General features: G+C 40.6%; 2 protein-coding genes across 2 annotated transcripts in view; one reads left to right on the top strand and one right to left on the bottom strand.

Moving 5' to 3' along the window:
• Positions 1-13818, bottom strand: part of cftr (CF transmembrane conductance regulator) — a 41525-nt gene extending 27707 nt beyond the window's left edge. The window contains exons 1-8 of the mRNA XM_086299593.1: positions 13447-13818; positions 12680-12790; positions 10016-10133; positions 7397-7612; positions 6763-6852; positions 2534-2697; positions 1157-1282; positions 622-868 (exon numbers count right to left, since the gene is read on the bottom strand). Coding sequence (XP_086155719.1) covers positions 622-868; positions 1157-1282; positions 2534-2697; positions 6763-6852; positions 7397-7612; positions 10016-10133; positions 12680-12790; positions 13447-13499 — 1125 coding nt within the window. The 5' untranslated portion in view covers positions 13500-13818. The remainder of the gene's footprint in view (positions 1-621; positions 869-1156; positions 1283-2533; positions 2698-6762; positions 6853-7396; positions 7613-10015; positions 10134-12679; positions 12791-13446) is intronic.
• Positions 13819-15331: 1513 nt separating this feature from the next.
• Positions 15332-17509, top strand: part of asz1 (ankyrin repeat, SAM and basic leucine zipper domain containing 1) — a 36778-nt gene continuing 34600 nt past the window's right edge. The window contains exons 1-3 of the mRNA XM_086299592.1: positions 15332-15523; positions 16627-16729; positions 16897-17019. Of these exons, the coding sequence (XP_086155718.1) occupies positions 15416-15523; positions 16627-16729; positions 16897-17019 (334 nt within the window). The 5' untranslated portion in view covers positions 15332-15415. The remainder of the gene's footprint in view (positions 15524-16626; positions 16730-16896; positions 17020-17509) is intronic.

Genomic DNA, 17509 nt, shown 5'->3' with positions numbered 1-17509 from the left:
GTCTCTGTGTTTCCTGTTTTATTTTGAAAGAGTATGGTGTTCTTTGCTCATTGTAGTTAGTGTTACTCTCCCCTGTATTGCCATTATGTTTCACTCTAGTCAGCTGTGTTCTCGTGTGTCTCCACACACCTCATGTGTGTATTTAAGTCCTCAGTCTTCCTTTGTTCGTCGCCGCGTCGTCTGTTCAACTTCCCCCATGTTACGCCAGGTTTCAGGACTCTGTGCTGGTCATGTCCATGTTGCTTACGTGTATGCATTTCATAGTTCTTTGTTGTTCCAGCACAGAGTCCTGTTCATAGTAATCTCCGTCATATGCATCGTTGTCACCCTGTCTTCGCTTTCCCTGCTGTCTGAGTTAAGTGTCAGTTCTTAGTTTTCCCAGTTCAGCTTCTAGTTTAGTTTTGCCTCTGTGCTTTCTGTTGTTTGCCACGTTAATCAGCCCAAATAAAGGCTCGCTTTTCGTTTCAAGTTCAGTACTGTCTCCTCGTCTATGTCTGCACCTGGAACCTCACACTCCCACACACGGTCCACCCGCCGCAGACCGTGACAGTTATAACATGTGTAGGATCATTAAAAGCATTTGGATGACAAGCATCTATCTCACCACATCTCTCAACCTACCTCAATCTTGTGGAGTAGTGTCATTGTGTCGTACCACATCTGGAGGGAACCTGGAAACTGGCGGGTCAGTGTCATTCTTAACACCATGAAGTAGGAGGCTGTGGTGAAAATTCGACGCAGGATGATGCCTTTACTGAGTGCATATGGTATAATCGCTGAGAGGATAACAAAGATGGCAGAGAAGAAGTATGACGCGCTGTGGAAGTAACGGAGAGATCCAATCTTTCTCGTCAGTGTCATCTCATCCCTGCGGAGGAAAGTGAAAATGGAAGAAAGAACAAAGGGTTTTCATCAAAAAAGGGAACTATACACAAAAATATATGTTCTAACCTAACTAACACATTAGATTACTAACAGTAGGATGCTCGAATTACTTTAGCAAATTTCATTATGGTAAAAAAAAAAAACCTGACAAAGTGTTACAGTTAGCTTCAAATGGCACAATTTAACCTTGTTTTCTCAATAATAAAAAAGCTGTTGTGAGAGTTATTCTCTGTGTGTGGCAGGATGTGTTTTATATGTGGTGGTGTCTTACTGCCTGATGTTCTTGATGATATTTTCCATCACTTCCTCCCAGCCGTACGCCTTCACAGAGTGAATGTTCTCTATAATCTCTGTGGTGAGAGCTAGGCGGCGGCTAGTCATAGGCGCTCTGTTCGCCCTGTTCAAAGGAGAAAGTTTTACCAGAACACCAACACAATTTTATAGCAAGGAGCATCAGAGGATCCACCTATGCATGCATGAACATTCTCAAGTTTCTGTTTATATATGGACCTGTGCCATTTTTGTTGTTTCTGGACAGTGTTAGTGTTCACATTTGGAAAACTACTGAGAGTATAAAAGTTTTATTCACTGCTAACCAGCTATAAACAGCTACTCAATTCTCATTTCCCTCATTTTCCCTACTGGCAGTCTCCCTAGGCAGGCTACGTTATGGCTTTAAGAGAATATCCAACTCCACTGTCTTGGACCACAACTAGTGAGGGTAGTTCTTGTTCTGAGAACCAAAGCGAACTGGAGAGCCACTCAAACCAGAACATTCAGCAAGTGAAGAACTAATTCATGCATTGCTATTTTGAGCTTACCAAGTCTGTGGAACATAACACAGACTACAGTTACCAGCTACTGTCCAAGTTGATGGAGTTGAAGTTCATTTGTAGGATGAGACTCTTTATAGTGGGAGGTGATTAAGATTCCATCTATCCAATTTGTTCCACTTACTAAATTCAGGGTGGCTGGAGTGAGAGGCGGGGTATAACTTGGACTGTAGGAGGAAGCCCCACTACATGGGAGAGAACCCACACAGACGTGGGGCGGAAATGCCAGATTTTACTCCAGGACCTTCTTACCTTAAGCTGTCAGGCAACAATGCTACCCACAGCACCAATGTGTTGCCCACTGATTAATATTACTGCAGTACTTGTTACAAACTACCAGAGATAAAATATCTGGAGAGTAGAGTGGCTGTAGTTCAGGAGGTAGAACAGGTCATCTATTAATCTAAGGGATGCTAGTCTGATCCTCGGCTTGGGCAAGATACCAACCCCACGCTGCTCTCTGATGCATCCATCAGAATATACATGTGTGCTAATGTTAGACAGATAGCACTTAGGTAGAACAAATGCTAATGTGAATGAGGCAAGTTATGTAAAGTACTTTGAGTACTCAGAGTAGAAAAGCACTGTATAAGAACCAGTCCATTTACCATAAATTGAACTGTGACTTGTTCAAGAACGCTAGCATGCCTGCTTTTGTGGCACACAGCTCTACTGCTACAAAGTGAAACTAATATTTTTAATATTTGGAGAGAAAAACACACATTGCAAGACAGAAGACACAAATACAAGTGTATATTGATATGTAATAGGGTAGATGTCCAATACTAAAAGTGTGTCTGGTTGTGCTTTACTACCGATGAGGTGCCATCTTGGTGGAGAGCCAGGCCTGGACGATGCCCATCAGAGTCAGTGCTGCAAGGCCACAGAAGCCGTTCACCTCAATCAGCTCCCAGACCAGACCCACACACAATATACACTGCAGAGGGGTGATCCATATAAAATGTGCCAGACCCAAACTCTGTACACACAAAGTACACAGAAATTAAATTAGTGTACATGTAAGATGACAATGTGACGATACAAAAGGGCTATTTTACAATTGATCAGTGCGCGCGCGCGTGTGTGTGTGTGTTTACCAAACAATCATTGCTTTAAAAAAATGGTATCTGACAGGTTAACTGAGGGCTATAACTAGGATCAACATAATAACAGAAAGCTAGCAAAAACAGAAACAGTGTTTTTGTACAAAGAGGAAAGTTGACCACACTACGGGACAATAAAGCATATCGCTTAATGTTATGAAATAGTATTTGAGAAAGAGGTCCACTGAAAATTACATAAATAAAGGTTCAATCAGTACACATGCACAATCAATATTACATTGTGATATATATTCTTTTAGATGGTTCCCTGGAAAGACTTTATTGCGCATTATTAAAATGTTAATAATTTATGACTGAATTGAATCCAAGCTGACTGAAGGAGTGAATACACAGTTCTCAATAAACACTGCGGATATGGAATAACTAGTCAATTTTCATAAGTGACTTTGCCAATTTCAGACACTTTCATATTGGAAATACTCAGAGTGGTTTTGGTGAAGGAGCTTCCTAGATACTGTGTGCAGGAGGCAACACAAATGAAGGCACTGGAATACTGGCGGTGTAATTCACGCATCAGTGCAATCCAAAATCACACAGGGAACTGGTAGGTTCAAGACCACATGATGTCCAATCATTCTGATGGGACCGGATTCTCACATGTAAGGCAAGTCCTAAAAACATTGAATCCATCTAATCTATTAATCTCAGCTCTCACTTTACTTGGGTCCTTTCATCCACTCAGCTGCAACTTTCATCTTGTTATTCCACACTCATGTAAGAACTACTACACAAGGTACCACTGTACCACCTTTACACAAGCCACATTCGAGCCAGGTGATAATTGTTCCAACGCAGGTTGCATAGTGTTTCCACATTCAACACCTCAGTGAGAGCCAAGACAAACATGCATACATAATCATGAGTTTCCAACACTGATGCGCAGGTAATACTTGCTTATGTACTAACACTACACTGTATATAGTAATGCACTGTTCTTTTGTCCTCTGTATGGATAACACAGTTAGTGTTGCCTAATAAAACACATTCACTGAAGTCAGTGACGATGTGAATTCTTGTTCCCCTTATCCTGGCAGAGACAACTCCTCCCATCTTCTTCTGAATGGAAAACTACTGTATTATTTCTATGAATAATCTCACATTTCATTCACTTTTCAACAGAGTTGTATTAACTTAAAATTTTCATGCCCCACTGGTTTCTAGCACATTTTTTTTTTTATTTGTGTGAGGATGTTCTAATTAAAACACTATCTTCTTCTTCTTTCAGGTCCTCCCTTCAGAGAACACCACAGCAGATCATCTGCCTCCTGCCTCCATCTCACCCTATCGCTCTTCTGTCACACCAACCCTCTGCATGTTCTCCTTCACTACATCCATGAATCTTCTCTAAGGTATTCCTCCTTTTCACCAGCCGGGCTGCTCCATTATGAGCATTCTTTGTCCAATATATCCACCATCCCTCATCTGCACATGTCCAAAAATCTCAATCCTGCCTAACACTAACTTTGTCTCCAACATGCTTAACCTGAGCTGTCCCTCTGATATAATCACTTACCTGTTACCTGGTCATCCTGGTCTCTCCCAGTGATAATCCAGTTCTGCCTCCTGTTATTTTGTTTCGTTTTGTTAGTGCTATCCTCTCCAAACCATACATCATAGCAGGTCTCACTACCATCTTGTAAACCTTACCTTTCACTCTTGCTGCTATACTGGTATCACACATCACCCTTGACACTCATCTCCATCTACTCCACCCTCCCTGCACCCTCTTCTTCATCTCTCTTGTGCAATGTTCACTGTTTTAGATGGCTGACTCCAGGTATTTAAACTCATATACCTTTGCTACCTCTGCTCCTTACAGCTTCACAGTTTCACCTGTCTTCTTGTCATTCACACACATGTATTCTGTCTTGCTTCAACTGAATTCCATTCCTCTTCTCTCTAGAGCATACCTCCACCTCTCCAGGCTCTTTTCCACCTGTTCCCTACTCTCACTACAGATAACAATGTCAACTGCAAACATCATAATCTATAGACACTCAGTTGTGACTTCATCTGTCATCTCGTCATCACCTCTGAAGCAAGAAAGGGATCCGGCATGGTTACAAATATAATCCTACGTCCACTTTGAACCTATCTGTAACTCCTACCGCACATCTCATCACTATCACAATTTTAGCACCAACTTCACAAACCTTTCTGCCTCTCTGGTCTTCCTCATGCAGGACCACAGCCCCTCCTTTTTTAGCACCCTACCATATGCTTTCTCTAAATCTACAAAGACACAGTGCAACTCTTTCTCCAATCATCAAGACTCTCAAAGCAAACATCCCTGTAATCTATCTTTAACAACTCTTTCTCTTATCTTCATAATATGTCTTATCAGCCTTATCTCTCTATAGTTGTTACAGCTCAACACATAACCCTTGTTCTTCAGTACCAGTACACCCCATTCCTTAGGCATCCTCTCATTCCAAGATTGTGTTAAACAGTCCAATGCCCTCTCTAATGGAGACCACCTCCACAGTTATGTCATCTGAACCTTTTCACTCATGTCTTTACAGTTTTACATTTCACCCTCACTAATCATCTGCACTTCCTGAATCACTAACTGTCCTCCATCTGTCTTTCTCTCTCATTTTCTTTATTCATCAGCGTCTCACAGTGCTCCTTCCATCTACTCAGCACACTCTCTTCACTTGTTAGTACATTTATATTTCTATTCTTAATCATTCTATCCTGCTGCACATCCTTTCCAGCTCAATCACTGTCGATCACTCCCATCTTTCACTTTTTGCTGTTTGCCAAGCCCCCCAGTACTCCTGACTACTTTCTTCATCTCCCTAACTATCCCACGTTTTTCTTTGCTAGTATCTTCCTTTGAATAATTTCCTGCACTTTCTTATTCTAGACACCAAACAGCCTTTTGGCAGTTTCTCCCAGCACTACAGCTGTACACTTCTTTCTACATTTCACTTCTTCACTTTCTTCTTTCTTCATTTCACCATGTAATTCTTGCCGGTGCCTCTCTCTTTTTAATTTCCAAAGTCATTGTACAGCAGGGGTGTCCAACTCCAGTCCTCAATAGCTACTGTCCTGCAGCTTTTAGATGCATCCTTGTTCCGACACACCTGAATCACATGGATGGCTTGTTATCAGGCCTTTGCCAAACTTGAAGAGGTAATCCAATCATTTGATTCAGCTGTGTTGGAGTAGGGTTGCATGTAAAAGCTGCAGGACAGTAGCTCTCGAGGACTGGAGTTGGACACCCCTGTTCTATAGACTACCATCACCTTTCAGTCCGCTTTCTTTTTTGGATTACACCTTCTATATCGAATATAGTCCACCTATTTGTTACCCTACCCTCGTCCTTGAAGTACATGTTCACTTGTTCCCTCAGGACCTTCTTGCTGTGAGGCAACAATGCTAACCACTGCGGCACAATCTTCGCAGGAGTTCTTCCTTCAAGATCCATTTCACATCTTGTCTACACCATAGCAGAACATTTTGAATCCACCTCCATTCCTCCTGCCTTTGCTTCCCTTCCACCTGGTCTCCTGCATACCTTCCAGTTACAGTGCATGTTTAGAGTCCCTACTCTCACCTCCACACTTCTATCTTTCTTTCTCTTTCGCTGTCTCCTAACACAGCTTCATTAATTCCTCCTCCTTTGTCTTCAGCCAATAGTAGCACAGTTTCCACTAGCAACCTATTTGCTATCAGCATTGGAGGCAGTTGTTGTAAACCCGTGACCCAGCTGATCTGGTATGGGAATCTGAAATTTTTCTGAAATGTGTGGGGTTTTTTATATTGTTGTTTTCCAAGCTAAAGCCCTGTGTATTATTTCATAAGAAAGTCAATAATAATGATAATAATAGAATTTCGAAACAAAGTACAACTTCTGGCTGATTCTGACAAACAATCAGCTTTTGCCCTTGAAAAAAAGGTCCAAGGTTTCTCACCTCATCCAGCTTGTTGAGATTTGCAGACATCAAACTAACAAGCTGACCAGTGCTGATCTTATCCAAGACTCTGCTGGACAGCTTCAGGGTCTGAAAATGTCAAAGGTCAGAGGTCAGCTGGAACACAAAAAGAGAAAGTGAGTAAAAAGTGGAAGTCTGTGACACACGGCCATGCTTTGACACCTGGCTGACATGCCCCTCACTGCAACCTGTGGACAGTCAAGGAAGTGCCTCTCTGGGAAAGCTCAGTCATACATGACAAACAAGGTGGAAGCTGGTCTTCAAAATATTACTAGGAAAACATAAAATCTAAGAAATGCAAAGGCCTTATCGGATGGGTTGCTTTGTTCTGATAGCAGATTGTTACAGCAGTGACTAAAAGTAACAAGTATTCAATTCAGGTGTTATCAGCAGCTCAGTGCTACTGGCTGCAAGGATTTACACTTGCACTACACAACACTTCAGGAACAAACGCTATACGTTTTACTCTAGTTTTGTTGCAAATGAAAAATGCATTGAAATCTTTGAAATCTTAATATCATTGTTCAAGGTTAAAAATACAGTTTAGAAATAGTTAAAAAGTTTATAAAGGTTGGAAAATAGTTTCTAATCATAGATAATGTTCTTCCCTTACCTTCTTGTAAATAAGGCTAAAAAGTGCGATGCGGATCTGCATGCCAAGGTGATGCAGGCCAAAGATGGCAGGCTGCAACAGAAGGAAGCGGGCAGTGAAGAGGAGGCAAAGGCCCAGGGACAGGTAGAGTCCCTGACTTCTCTCTGGAGCATGGAACGGGTCAAAGGAAGCAATGATGCGACCTGAAATCTGAGGTTGCACTGTCTTGGAAGCCTCCTGCACAAAAACCATGGGACAATAAAGAGAAAACAATAACACCTCCTCGTGGCAAAGCAAATGTATTTGGCACGATAGTGCATTCAGATCATGATTCTTGCTAAAGCTGCTGGAGAGGACAGTAAATGATGAAAATGAATAACCAATGGTTTTGTAGTTGTAGTTAGTTCATCACTAGAGAATCAGCTTTCCTCGTGCCCTTGGAAGATTGTTAAGTATATTTTATCACCCCTGTTACAGGCATGGTAAGTTTATGAGCAATATACTCCTAAGTACATTTTAATAATGAGGACTTCTTTGTTATTCTGGTATGAATGTGGGAATAAATAAATGCAAATACAAAGAAAAATTGATCAGTTTCAGTATCAACTGCCATTTCAAATATGGGTATTTTAGGAAAGTGCATATTCCAATAATTTTTAATGTTGAGAACATGACATAAAGTAAAAACAAACAAACAAACACTAAAACTAAAAGAAAATGTCACCTTAAAAAAAAAAGAAAATGCGGTTACATAATAGCAAATTCACGTCTGGATCTGGAATCAGCCAGGATCATTAGCCAAGATTCCAAGCATGTCCAGATAAACATTTTTCTGCCAAAAATCTAATAGCCTTAAACGACCAGAAAACTATGCTGGCTTCCACTTCAATGTGTTTTCGGAGCCTCTCTGTTTACCTAGTGTCTCCTCAAAATCCACCAGGCATTCTTGCCATCTTGACAACCAGCAACAACTGCACTAACTTACACAATGGCTGCTGTCTGGAGCTTCCCATAAGCCTGGGACAGTGAGCTGGTTTGTGACACCATGGTGTGACATGCTTGTGATGTTTGTGCGTCATTGCACAATAGCTTTATTGGGGTGTGCCAGCAGGACACCATAGTTAACAGGTACCACACACACATGCAGGTACAGCATTAACGAACTGCTACATAATTACAGCCAGGCATGTAGTCGAGCCAGGTCGAGTATGCAGTAGGTGTAACACAATAATTACATTAAAGAACATTTACCTGCTATTTTAACATGGGTGTAATTAAACAGGATGGATAAAGACTGTTTAATGTTCAGTCTAACTGGGTTGCATTCTCACACACAACTCTACTTGGTCATATAGAGAAATGGTTATTTATGTCCTGACTTAAAGACTCTACCTGAGCGTTATAGTCATCACCATATTGGTGTTTTGAAAGCACAATCAATGGGTGGATGTGACCAATGTGCAATGTGTGCTCATATGGCAATGTCAGTTCTTGCTTTATCGTCCTTTGTGACTCTACATGCAGCTATAACTGAATTTCATATGGTACTCAATAGCACTTGAAACTAGTGATTAAGACCACAAAATTATCAGAAAAGAATTAACTGAAGTCAAAAATCAAATGAGCATTAGGGGTTCTTTTTCCATCTACTTTATTATAATCTGATGTCTTTCATAACTAATGTAGCTGCCCCCTCCTCGTCCTACCATAATGATGTTCGACTGAGCTGTAGAACAGTGTAACAATAATTATTTTTGCATTTGAACATGAAATTTTGAAGTCAAAGTTTAAAGAATTAATTTTGTTTATGTTAATGGGTACATTTGCTAAAAAGACAGGTTAATAACACCTTCTAATCTCCAGCCTTTATCATATTTAAAAACTCAGAAAGACAGGTGAAGGTTTTACATCCCAATCCATTCATCCATCTTCTTCTGCTTTATCCGGGGTCGCGGGGGCAGCAGCCTAAGCAGAGAAGCCCAAACCTCCCTCTCCCCAGCCACTTCCTCTAGCTTATCCGGGGGAACACCGAGGCGTTCCCAGGCCAGCCGAGAGATATAAATTCTCCAGCATGTCCTGGGTCTGCCTCCTCCCGGTGGGACATGCCCGGAACACCTCACTCAGGAGGCGCCCAGGAGGCATCCTTGTCAGATGCCCAAACCACCTCGACTGGCTCCTTTCGATATGGAGGAGCAGCAGCTCTACTCTGAGCCCCTCCCAGATGGCCAAACTTCTCACCCTATCTCTAAGGGAGAGGCCAGCCACCCTTCGGAGGAAGCTAATTTCCGCCGCTTGTATCCGCGATCTCGTTCTTTCGGTCACTACTCAAAGCTCGTGGCCATAGGTGAGGGTAGGGACATAGATCGACTGGTAAATTGAGAGCTTCGCTTTTACGCTCAGCTCTCTCTTCCCAATCCGTGCTTTCAGAAGCCAGAGATCATGTGACCAGGACTTTATTTGCTTTCTGCAGTAAGTGTTTAAAAAAAAAATCTAAATTTGAATCTGCTTTATCTACAAGATAAAACCAACATGATCAAGTTATAATAATGATGGGTTTGAATCTGCAAGCGGGACTGAGCATCACAATTCCCAGTTAGAGATGCTGGATGTGCTTCCTGCAGGACAGACTGAAATACTCACCCCAAGGTAGAGGAGGACACCAAAGCAGGCGAAAGGCCAAAAGAAGCAGCGGGCCAGTGCTCTCAGCAGCTTTGGCTTTCTCTTGGCTGTGGCTGACACCACCTCCCTGTCCCATTCTCTGCAGGGAGGAAAGAGTTATATTGTAACACAGTTAAAATGCAGTGAAGAAGGCAGAATGGGAGAAACACACAACACCAGACAAATACCAGAAGGGTTTGGCTCTGGCTCTTCTATCTGTCTGCTACTACTTTGGCTGTGTACCAGCCAGAGTTTAATGGTCTGTTCCACAACTTCAGCTGGTGATTAATTCACAGAATAAAAACCTGTTGCCATTTATTTAGGAATATAATTTTTGTGAATGAATTTTGTACCTTTTAGATGTTGGGAATTTGAGTCTAGTTTTCTAGGAACTTCTACAAGTATTGTTAGGAATTACTTAGTGTAAGTTTGTTATAACTCTATTAATTTCCCACAACTGCCTGGCAGGCAAGTACAGCTTTAGAGAGTAGCTGCATTGTTCTGTGAGGGGAAATTTATAGCTGCGGTGATGTGGCCAACCAGCAGCAGTAAGTGTATGTGTGTATGTGTGTGTGTGTATGTGGGGTGGGGTGGGGGGGGGGGGGGGGGGGGGACGACGACGACAATTGAGGAAGAAAGTGATTACAAAAAACATAAGGGGATTGAAGATTTACCTTTCATATTGAATTAGTCTCAATTTGTACAGGGAGAGATCCTTGCATTTTCAATTTCAGTGAGTCATGCAAAATGTCTAGGTGGCCATGTGTTACCTATTGACTGCCAAGCAGAGATATACAACTCTGGGCCACAAACAGGAAAACTGTGGGGATGGGGGTGGAAGGGATGGGGATATCCCAGCTGTCATAAGGTGAAATTCACTGTACACCCTGTACAGATCACCAGTCTATCACAGGATTAACCTATAATATTCCTCCAGGCACAGGGAGCATGTGCAAACTCCGCAGATACAGTAGTGAATCAAAAGTGCTAACCACTGTACTGTTGTGTACAGACAATATGGATAAGATAGACGTGACAAGATTTTGAAACTGAACGCTTCCTAGCTTCTGGTTGCTGTCTGCTTGCAGTCTGAGTACCACTGAATAATCAAGGTTCTGCAGGCTTTGGTTTCATGCTCCGTATGGAGTGTAAAAGAAGAGCTTCATTTGCCACAATGCATTCTTAAACTCTAAAATTTTACTAGCTTGTTTCTAATGCATACATATATACCAAACAGAAAGTCTTGGTTCAGATGGTTTCAATAAAAGCTTCAAAATATTGTCTGTTGTCTGCAGAGGCCAAATCATTATAGATTACGGGTTTCTAGATTTGCTTTGATAGCAATCTTCTTACCTAGTATGTTATTTATTTACTGCAACATAGATATATCTAAAATAAAAACATCACTATGTTTATGATATCAACATTTAAAATGATTAAAATGTAATTAAAAACGCAGATTCGCGTGCGTGTATGTGTTGTCTTTACCAGACTTCATTCCAGCTCCTGCTAGATAATAACTGTCATGCCAAGAAAGCTCAAAGACTTGAGTTGAATTGGGGGTGATAAAAGAGGCTGACGGCACACAGCATGCTTTAATGGAAGGTAAAGTTCACGTTCCCAGAAGTCCTCACTGTTTGCCTGATTAGAATAATGAAAGCAAAATCACCCACCACTGCTCATTTATCACCCTGGTGGGACTGGGCCCTTTCTAAAGGTCGACTTTATAAAACCCGTGTACACTGACCAGCCTTTTGGCCACATTTAGCGTGACGACAGCCCCACAAAGAGGCAAGACTACGTGGAACACTGCTGTGGTTTTTAGGCAAGGTTTAAAAAACATAAGAGTATTTAACTTTTGGGATTTAACTTTTGGGAAATGACTTGTCAAAGATGTGCCAACAGCTTATATCTGCAAGAACGGGAAAAGATTAAAAAGGGATCAAAGGAAGAAAGTAACAAAATAACAAAAACGAAAAATTCAGAAAGCCCTTGTGCTGCTAGCATTGGGCTTAACAGGATACATTTAAATTAATTTATTATAAAAAATTGCAATCATTATCCAACTTTTTATTGAACAAAATAAATGTAAGACAAAGATAGAAACAGACAAAGAGAGAAACAGAAATAAATCAGAGAGAGTGCAAGACAGATGCAAAAAAAGAGGGTCACGTCTGTCCATCATCTTTGGTCTGGCTGTTTGTTGGCACACACAGGTTTGCTTTATGTCAAGCCTTGTTTAAATGCCAGCCCTTATTGTGAAAAAAGAAAGGACTCATACCCTGCTACTGTAAACATGAGTAAAGAACATGCGTGAAAAACATCAAAGCCGCATATTTCTAGGTTTCAGAATGTCTACAAGTTCCACTTACCTGGATTTCGTTACTGTGCATGCTACAATCAGCACATACCTAGACATTTTCTCTACATGTTTTAATAAAGTCTGGATGAAGTTCAGTTAATGATTTTATTAGTTTCAGAGAATACCTTACAACCAGTTCCCCAAAAACAGGCTTCAACTCAGTGAGTTTAAAGGGGAGATCATTATTAATTTTGTTATTACTAATCTTGTAAGGAAAGACTAAAAAAAAAAAAAGTGTTTAATTGTTCTAATAATGCACAATTACTCGGCCAGGATGTACAAACCTTTCAAGTCTCTCAGAGAGGTTGTCTGCCAGATCAAAGGAGGGAGCCTTGTACACATCTGACAGATCCAACTTCTTTCTGAAGCCCTTCCTTAACAGTGGTGTTACCCACCTGCACACACACACACACACACACACACACACACACACACACACACACACACACACACACACACACACATTTGTAATTAATCTTTTTAAATTACATGGAAATATAATTGTTTCTTCGTGGCTAGATGATAAGCCTTTGGTTTCATAGTCAGACTAATGACAGAGTACTGAGAGAAATATTTGCTAGTATCTGTGAATGAATCACAGGGTGTCTCGTCCAGATACACCATGTAGGTTTTAGGATTATTTGTCTGTTTGGGATCTCTAATTGGAGTAAGTGGGGCGTCGGCGCCACTTTATTAGGCTACAATATTAACAAAGAAAGAACCATTTAATCCATACAAAAAAGTGAATTATGACAATTCCTAGCACGTTACACAAATTTTAAATCATCAGTAGCTTAAGTGCAACTGCCAACGCTTTCTAGAACATACTACATCGGAGCACAACTCTGTATTTTACGCACGTGATTTCTGCAGATGTGTGAAGAAAAACGCGTCTCACTTACCAACTGAATAGAACCCTGCAGTAATTGCCTTTTGACATTTCTTTATTTACTTTACACCGTATAACTTTAATTTCACTTTACAACAGACACGCTGCGTGTGCACCTGGCCCTGGACCTGGAGCCAAGGCTGTACACCAAACATTTCTTACCAGAAGAAAAATTTGGAGAAGAAGTTCGCATCTTCTACTGGTGACTTCTGCATTCTAAGAGCGCCGCCAGTTTGAGTTCCCTGCACCTGAGTGTCCCCCGCGTGGCTCCGAGGGGATGCTCGTCCGCTTTACTCTCCACTTCGTATCTGCTCTGAATGTATCGTCGCTATGCAGTCGTCTTGGTGTCCCAAAAGGGTGGAAAAAAACAAAAAACTGTACCTCTTCTGTCACTTTGCGCGCTTCCCTAGGTTTTTTTATTATTATTATTCCTCCACTTGCTAAAACTCAATGTCTTCTTGTGCGTTTTCCTAGTTTTATTTTCTGCTGCAAGTCACAGTCCGCTTCGACTACCTTCCTTTCACTCACTCTCTCTCTTTTATCTCCCTCTCACTCTGTGACAGGGAGAGGACAGTCTATCCTTTATGGGCTCGCCAACAACCGAAACGTCATTTCCACGCCGACTGGCTTCAGGGTAATATTGTGGCACCAAACTCAAGAGGCACAAGTTAGTTGATCAGAAAAGATGTGGGAGGTGACCGGAGTGCAGAACTCACAAAATGTGAATTATCCTGACTTCAATTACACTCAGTTAAAAGGTAATTTGGAGAGAAAAGAAGAGTAGAAATAACAAACAGTTAGGGTTTTAACGTGAAAACCTAACATTTAAACTTCTTGTTGAAGCATAAATAACATAATAAAAACCGCCGAATGAACAGGTTTTACAGTCAGGTTAGTCCTGCTGCTGCAGGTCTACCAAGCTGCCTCTGATAGTCAAGCTGTGGCATTTTATTTAATAGCTGGTACAGTTCCTACATATTTCGACGAACTTTTTTCTTTAAAAAAAGGTTAAGCACCGTTTCACTTTAGGGAGGGTTAAAACCTAGACATTCCTGAAGGGAACAGAGATAAAGTGTGGCATTAGATCACTTGTTGAAATAGCCGTGCTGACAGGTAATCTGGTTTAAAGGGGAGAAAATATTAGTGGAGTTTGTGTTTGGAACAAAGAAGCAAAGAATTGTTCGAAAGTGAAGGATTCGTTTCATGTTTCAAGTAGAAACACTGCTCCAAAACTCCGTACAGAAAACGATGCTGGCATTGATGTCCATGAGCCATAATCATATAACTGAAAACAACAAACCAGGGTGTGAGAAAGACCACGGGGAAGAGCAATGTGAAAATTCAATACGAAAAGAAGTAAGTAAATCAGAAAAAGGGTGCTTAGTTATAGCTTGTTTCAGTGTGATTTGTAAGCCAGAGCGGGATAGAAAAGATAAAAGATAGTAAGGGGACCTGAGGAAAAATACAGAGAGATGCACTGTTAGATGCTTGCAGTTGGCTACAACCGGTGTTGACTTGCACTGAAGAAAGAGTGACCTCTTCTGGACAATGACTGTCCCTTGCAGCTGTTGTCAATAAATTCTACCTTCATGCAGATTAGATAAAAGAGCCGAGGTTCACACCTGTTTTAATTTAATTCAGTTGTATTTATTTATACAGCACCAAATGACAATAACAGTTCTTTATATTGTAAGATAAAGACCCTATAATAATACAGAGAAAATCCCAACAATGGGATGACCTGTAGGCGCAAACACATGGTGATAGTGGAAAGGAAAAACTCCGTTTTAACAGGAAACCTCAGACAGAAGCAGGCTCAGGGAGGAAAAGCCATTTGTCACAAACAGGGATGACGGGAGACAGGACAAAAACAAGGCCTTGTAGCAACAACAAAAATTCCTGTTTTAAGACACAATTTTAATTCCGTGTACAGCGTAACTTTATGAAAACACTGTACTGCTATTTATGTTATTTGTATTTTCCTATTAAACTAGAACAGGACTCTTTAAATTGGCTTGGTGTCAAACTCCGCCCAACACCGGGTCGCCATGGTGCGCAGCCTCAAACGTCTCTCCAGTGTGACCTGTAGAGTCCACTCTGACCGATGCTTAGCGAGCTATTGCGCTAAATCATGGCGAACTTCATGGATTATGCCTTTGCGGCTGGAGAAGAAAGCGACGGCAGCGAAGCTGAGTGGCACATCTCGCCTTATTCGGATAAAACCTCTGGTTGCATTAAGGTTCTCAACACCAGCGCCCTCCATCTTTTCTCATTTGCCTTTATGCTGCTAGTGATAGCATTAACTAGCAACAGCTGCAACCTCTGTGTCTAACATGAGCTAACTTAACGAACCTCATATGTTCTTTCTTTCTTCTTGTTTTTTATTTATTTTATTTACTGTAGTAGAAAGCTAATTTAACATACAAAGAAAACCAATTTGCTGTTTTCTTTAATTATTGTTAAGAGTTCAGTTTCAGGAGTTTGTGCAACTGCCGCTCTTTCTCACCCTTGGTGTTCTTGAATTGCTGTTCAGAGGCTGCTTAAAAATGAACATGGCTGTAACTTGGGCAGGGTTCCTACATGCATAAATATAGGATAAATGCTAATTACCAGCTGGTTTAAGTTACACAGGGGTAAGTGTTTTTAGTCAAATGGATTAAAAAAATCAGGAAATGGATGCACTTACCATTTTGAGCCATATAAAAATCGCTACATTTGCTAAAAAATAATAAAACTTGAGGTTCACACACACTGTGTGTCAGCAGTCAACAGGACACCCACAGACATACGTGACAGGTGTTACAGAGCCTTTTCACATACACTTACAGTTGCTGGAAAAAAGTACCATCTCTAGAAGACAAATGGCTGAAATAAAGTAGAGTAGCCCAAGAAAGCAGAATATACAAAAATGGCTAAATAAGGTTACAAAAATGAAAGTTAAATAAGTCAAAATGAAATATTGAGCATCACAGCTTTATATCTAGTAGTTCTCTATAATAGATAAATACAGTAGCTAAAGACATTGAGTAAAGCAAAGACTGTTATTAATAATGACTTTTTTACATGTACACAATGCCGTTAACATAAATTGATATTTTTCATTGCTTAAAACGGGTCATCTGAATTGATTATGCATTACGATTATCCCGATGAGTCAGAAGAGACTTTGTAACCTAACTTTAAAACATGAAGGAAGGAAAAAACAATATACACACATACACATTACTATATTCTTTTTGATTTTCCTTTGGTGCAAGGCCACAAACTCTTTTGGAGGCACTAACATTTTTTTATATGAAGGAATCAGTTTTTATTGATTATGGTTGTTCCATATTTTTACAGGAGCTGGATGCTGTTCAACAACAAGGAGAAGATAGTGTGTCAGCTTTGAAAAAAGCTATCAGTAACGGAGACACAGACACTGTTAAACAGCTGTTGGACAATGGCAAGCACTTCATTTTTTTTGTATCACACATTATAGTTGTCTCTAAATAATGCATTAATGCGCTAACAATTCTTCAATTATATATGATTTTTTGTTTAACGTTGCTATTAATCCATATAAAATAATTTATTTTGATTGTCTTGCTTGCTGTGGCTTTTTGTGGACAGGTGTGGATGTGGAGACCAGGCTTGGATTTGAATGGACTCCACTTATGTGTGCTGTCAGCGTGGCCAACTATGACCTGGCCAAACTGCTTCTGGATAGAGGGGCCAGTGCCAATTTCAGCAAAGGTTAAAACAATTTGTTCAACATCGCCAGAATTTCTTTGTATTTGCTATATCAGGGGTTCTCAAACTGTTCGCAGTGAGTACCACCTCATAAAAAATATGGCTCGTGAAGTACCACGTTATGACCAACATTGAAGTACAGAAGTATAGACCTGTTTAACGCCACATACAGTTTACACGAGACAATTTTATTTCTTATATGAATGTTATTTATTTTAACTGTTATAAACAGGATGTGACAAGTGATAATAATAACAACTGTACTGCATTAAAAGATTCACAGCAGGTGAGTTATCCGATGTTTAAGTGATGACCTGATGAAACCTTTTTCCAGGTCCAAACTACTCTGCGTTTATTAAGGCTGTTGTGTTTTTAACATGTTTTAATGCTTTGTATCTTTTTTTTATATAATCTGAACAAGCCCCTAAAAAAGGCAGTGATCACTGTCGGCCTCTCTCGGTTTTTATTATCACTATTCATTTTAAAGCTCAGT

Source organism: Aulonocara sp. 'chitande type north' Nkhata Bay, linkage group LG7 (genome assembly GCF_057382095.1).
Source record: "Aulonocara sp. 'chitande type north' Nkhata Bay isolate Kocher_YH1m ecotype deep benthic linkage group LG7, A_spYH_male_GT1.1, whole genome shotgun sequence".
NCBI classification, from domain to species: Eukaryota; Metazoa; Chordata; class Actinopteri; order Cichliformes; family Cichlidae; genus Aulonocara; species Aulonocara sp. 'chitande type north' Nkhata Bay.
The sequence above is the reverse complement of the archived record's forward strand: the minus strand, read 5'-3'. Positions and strand labels throughout refer to the sequence as shown.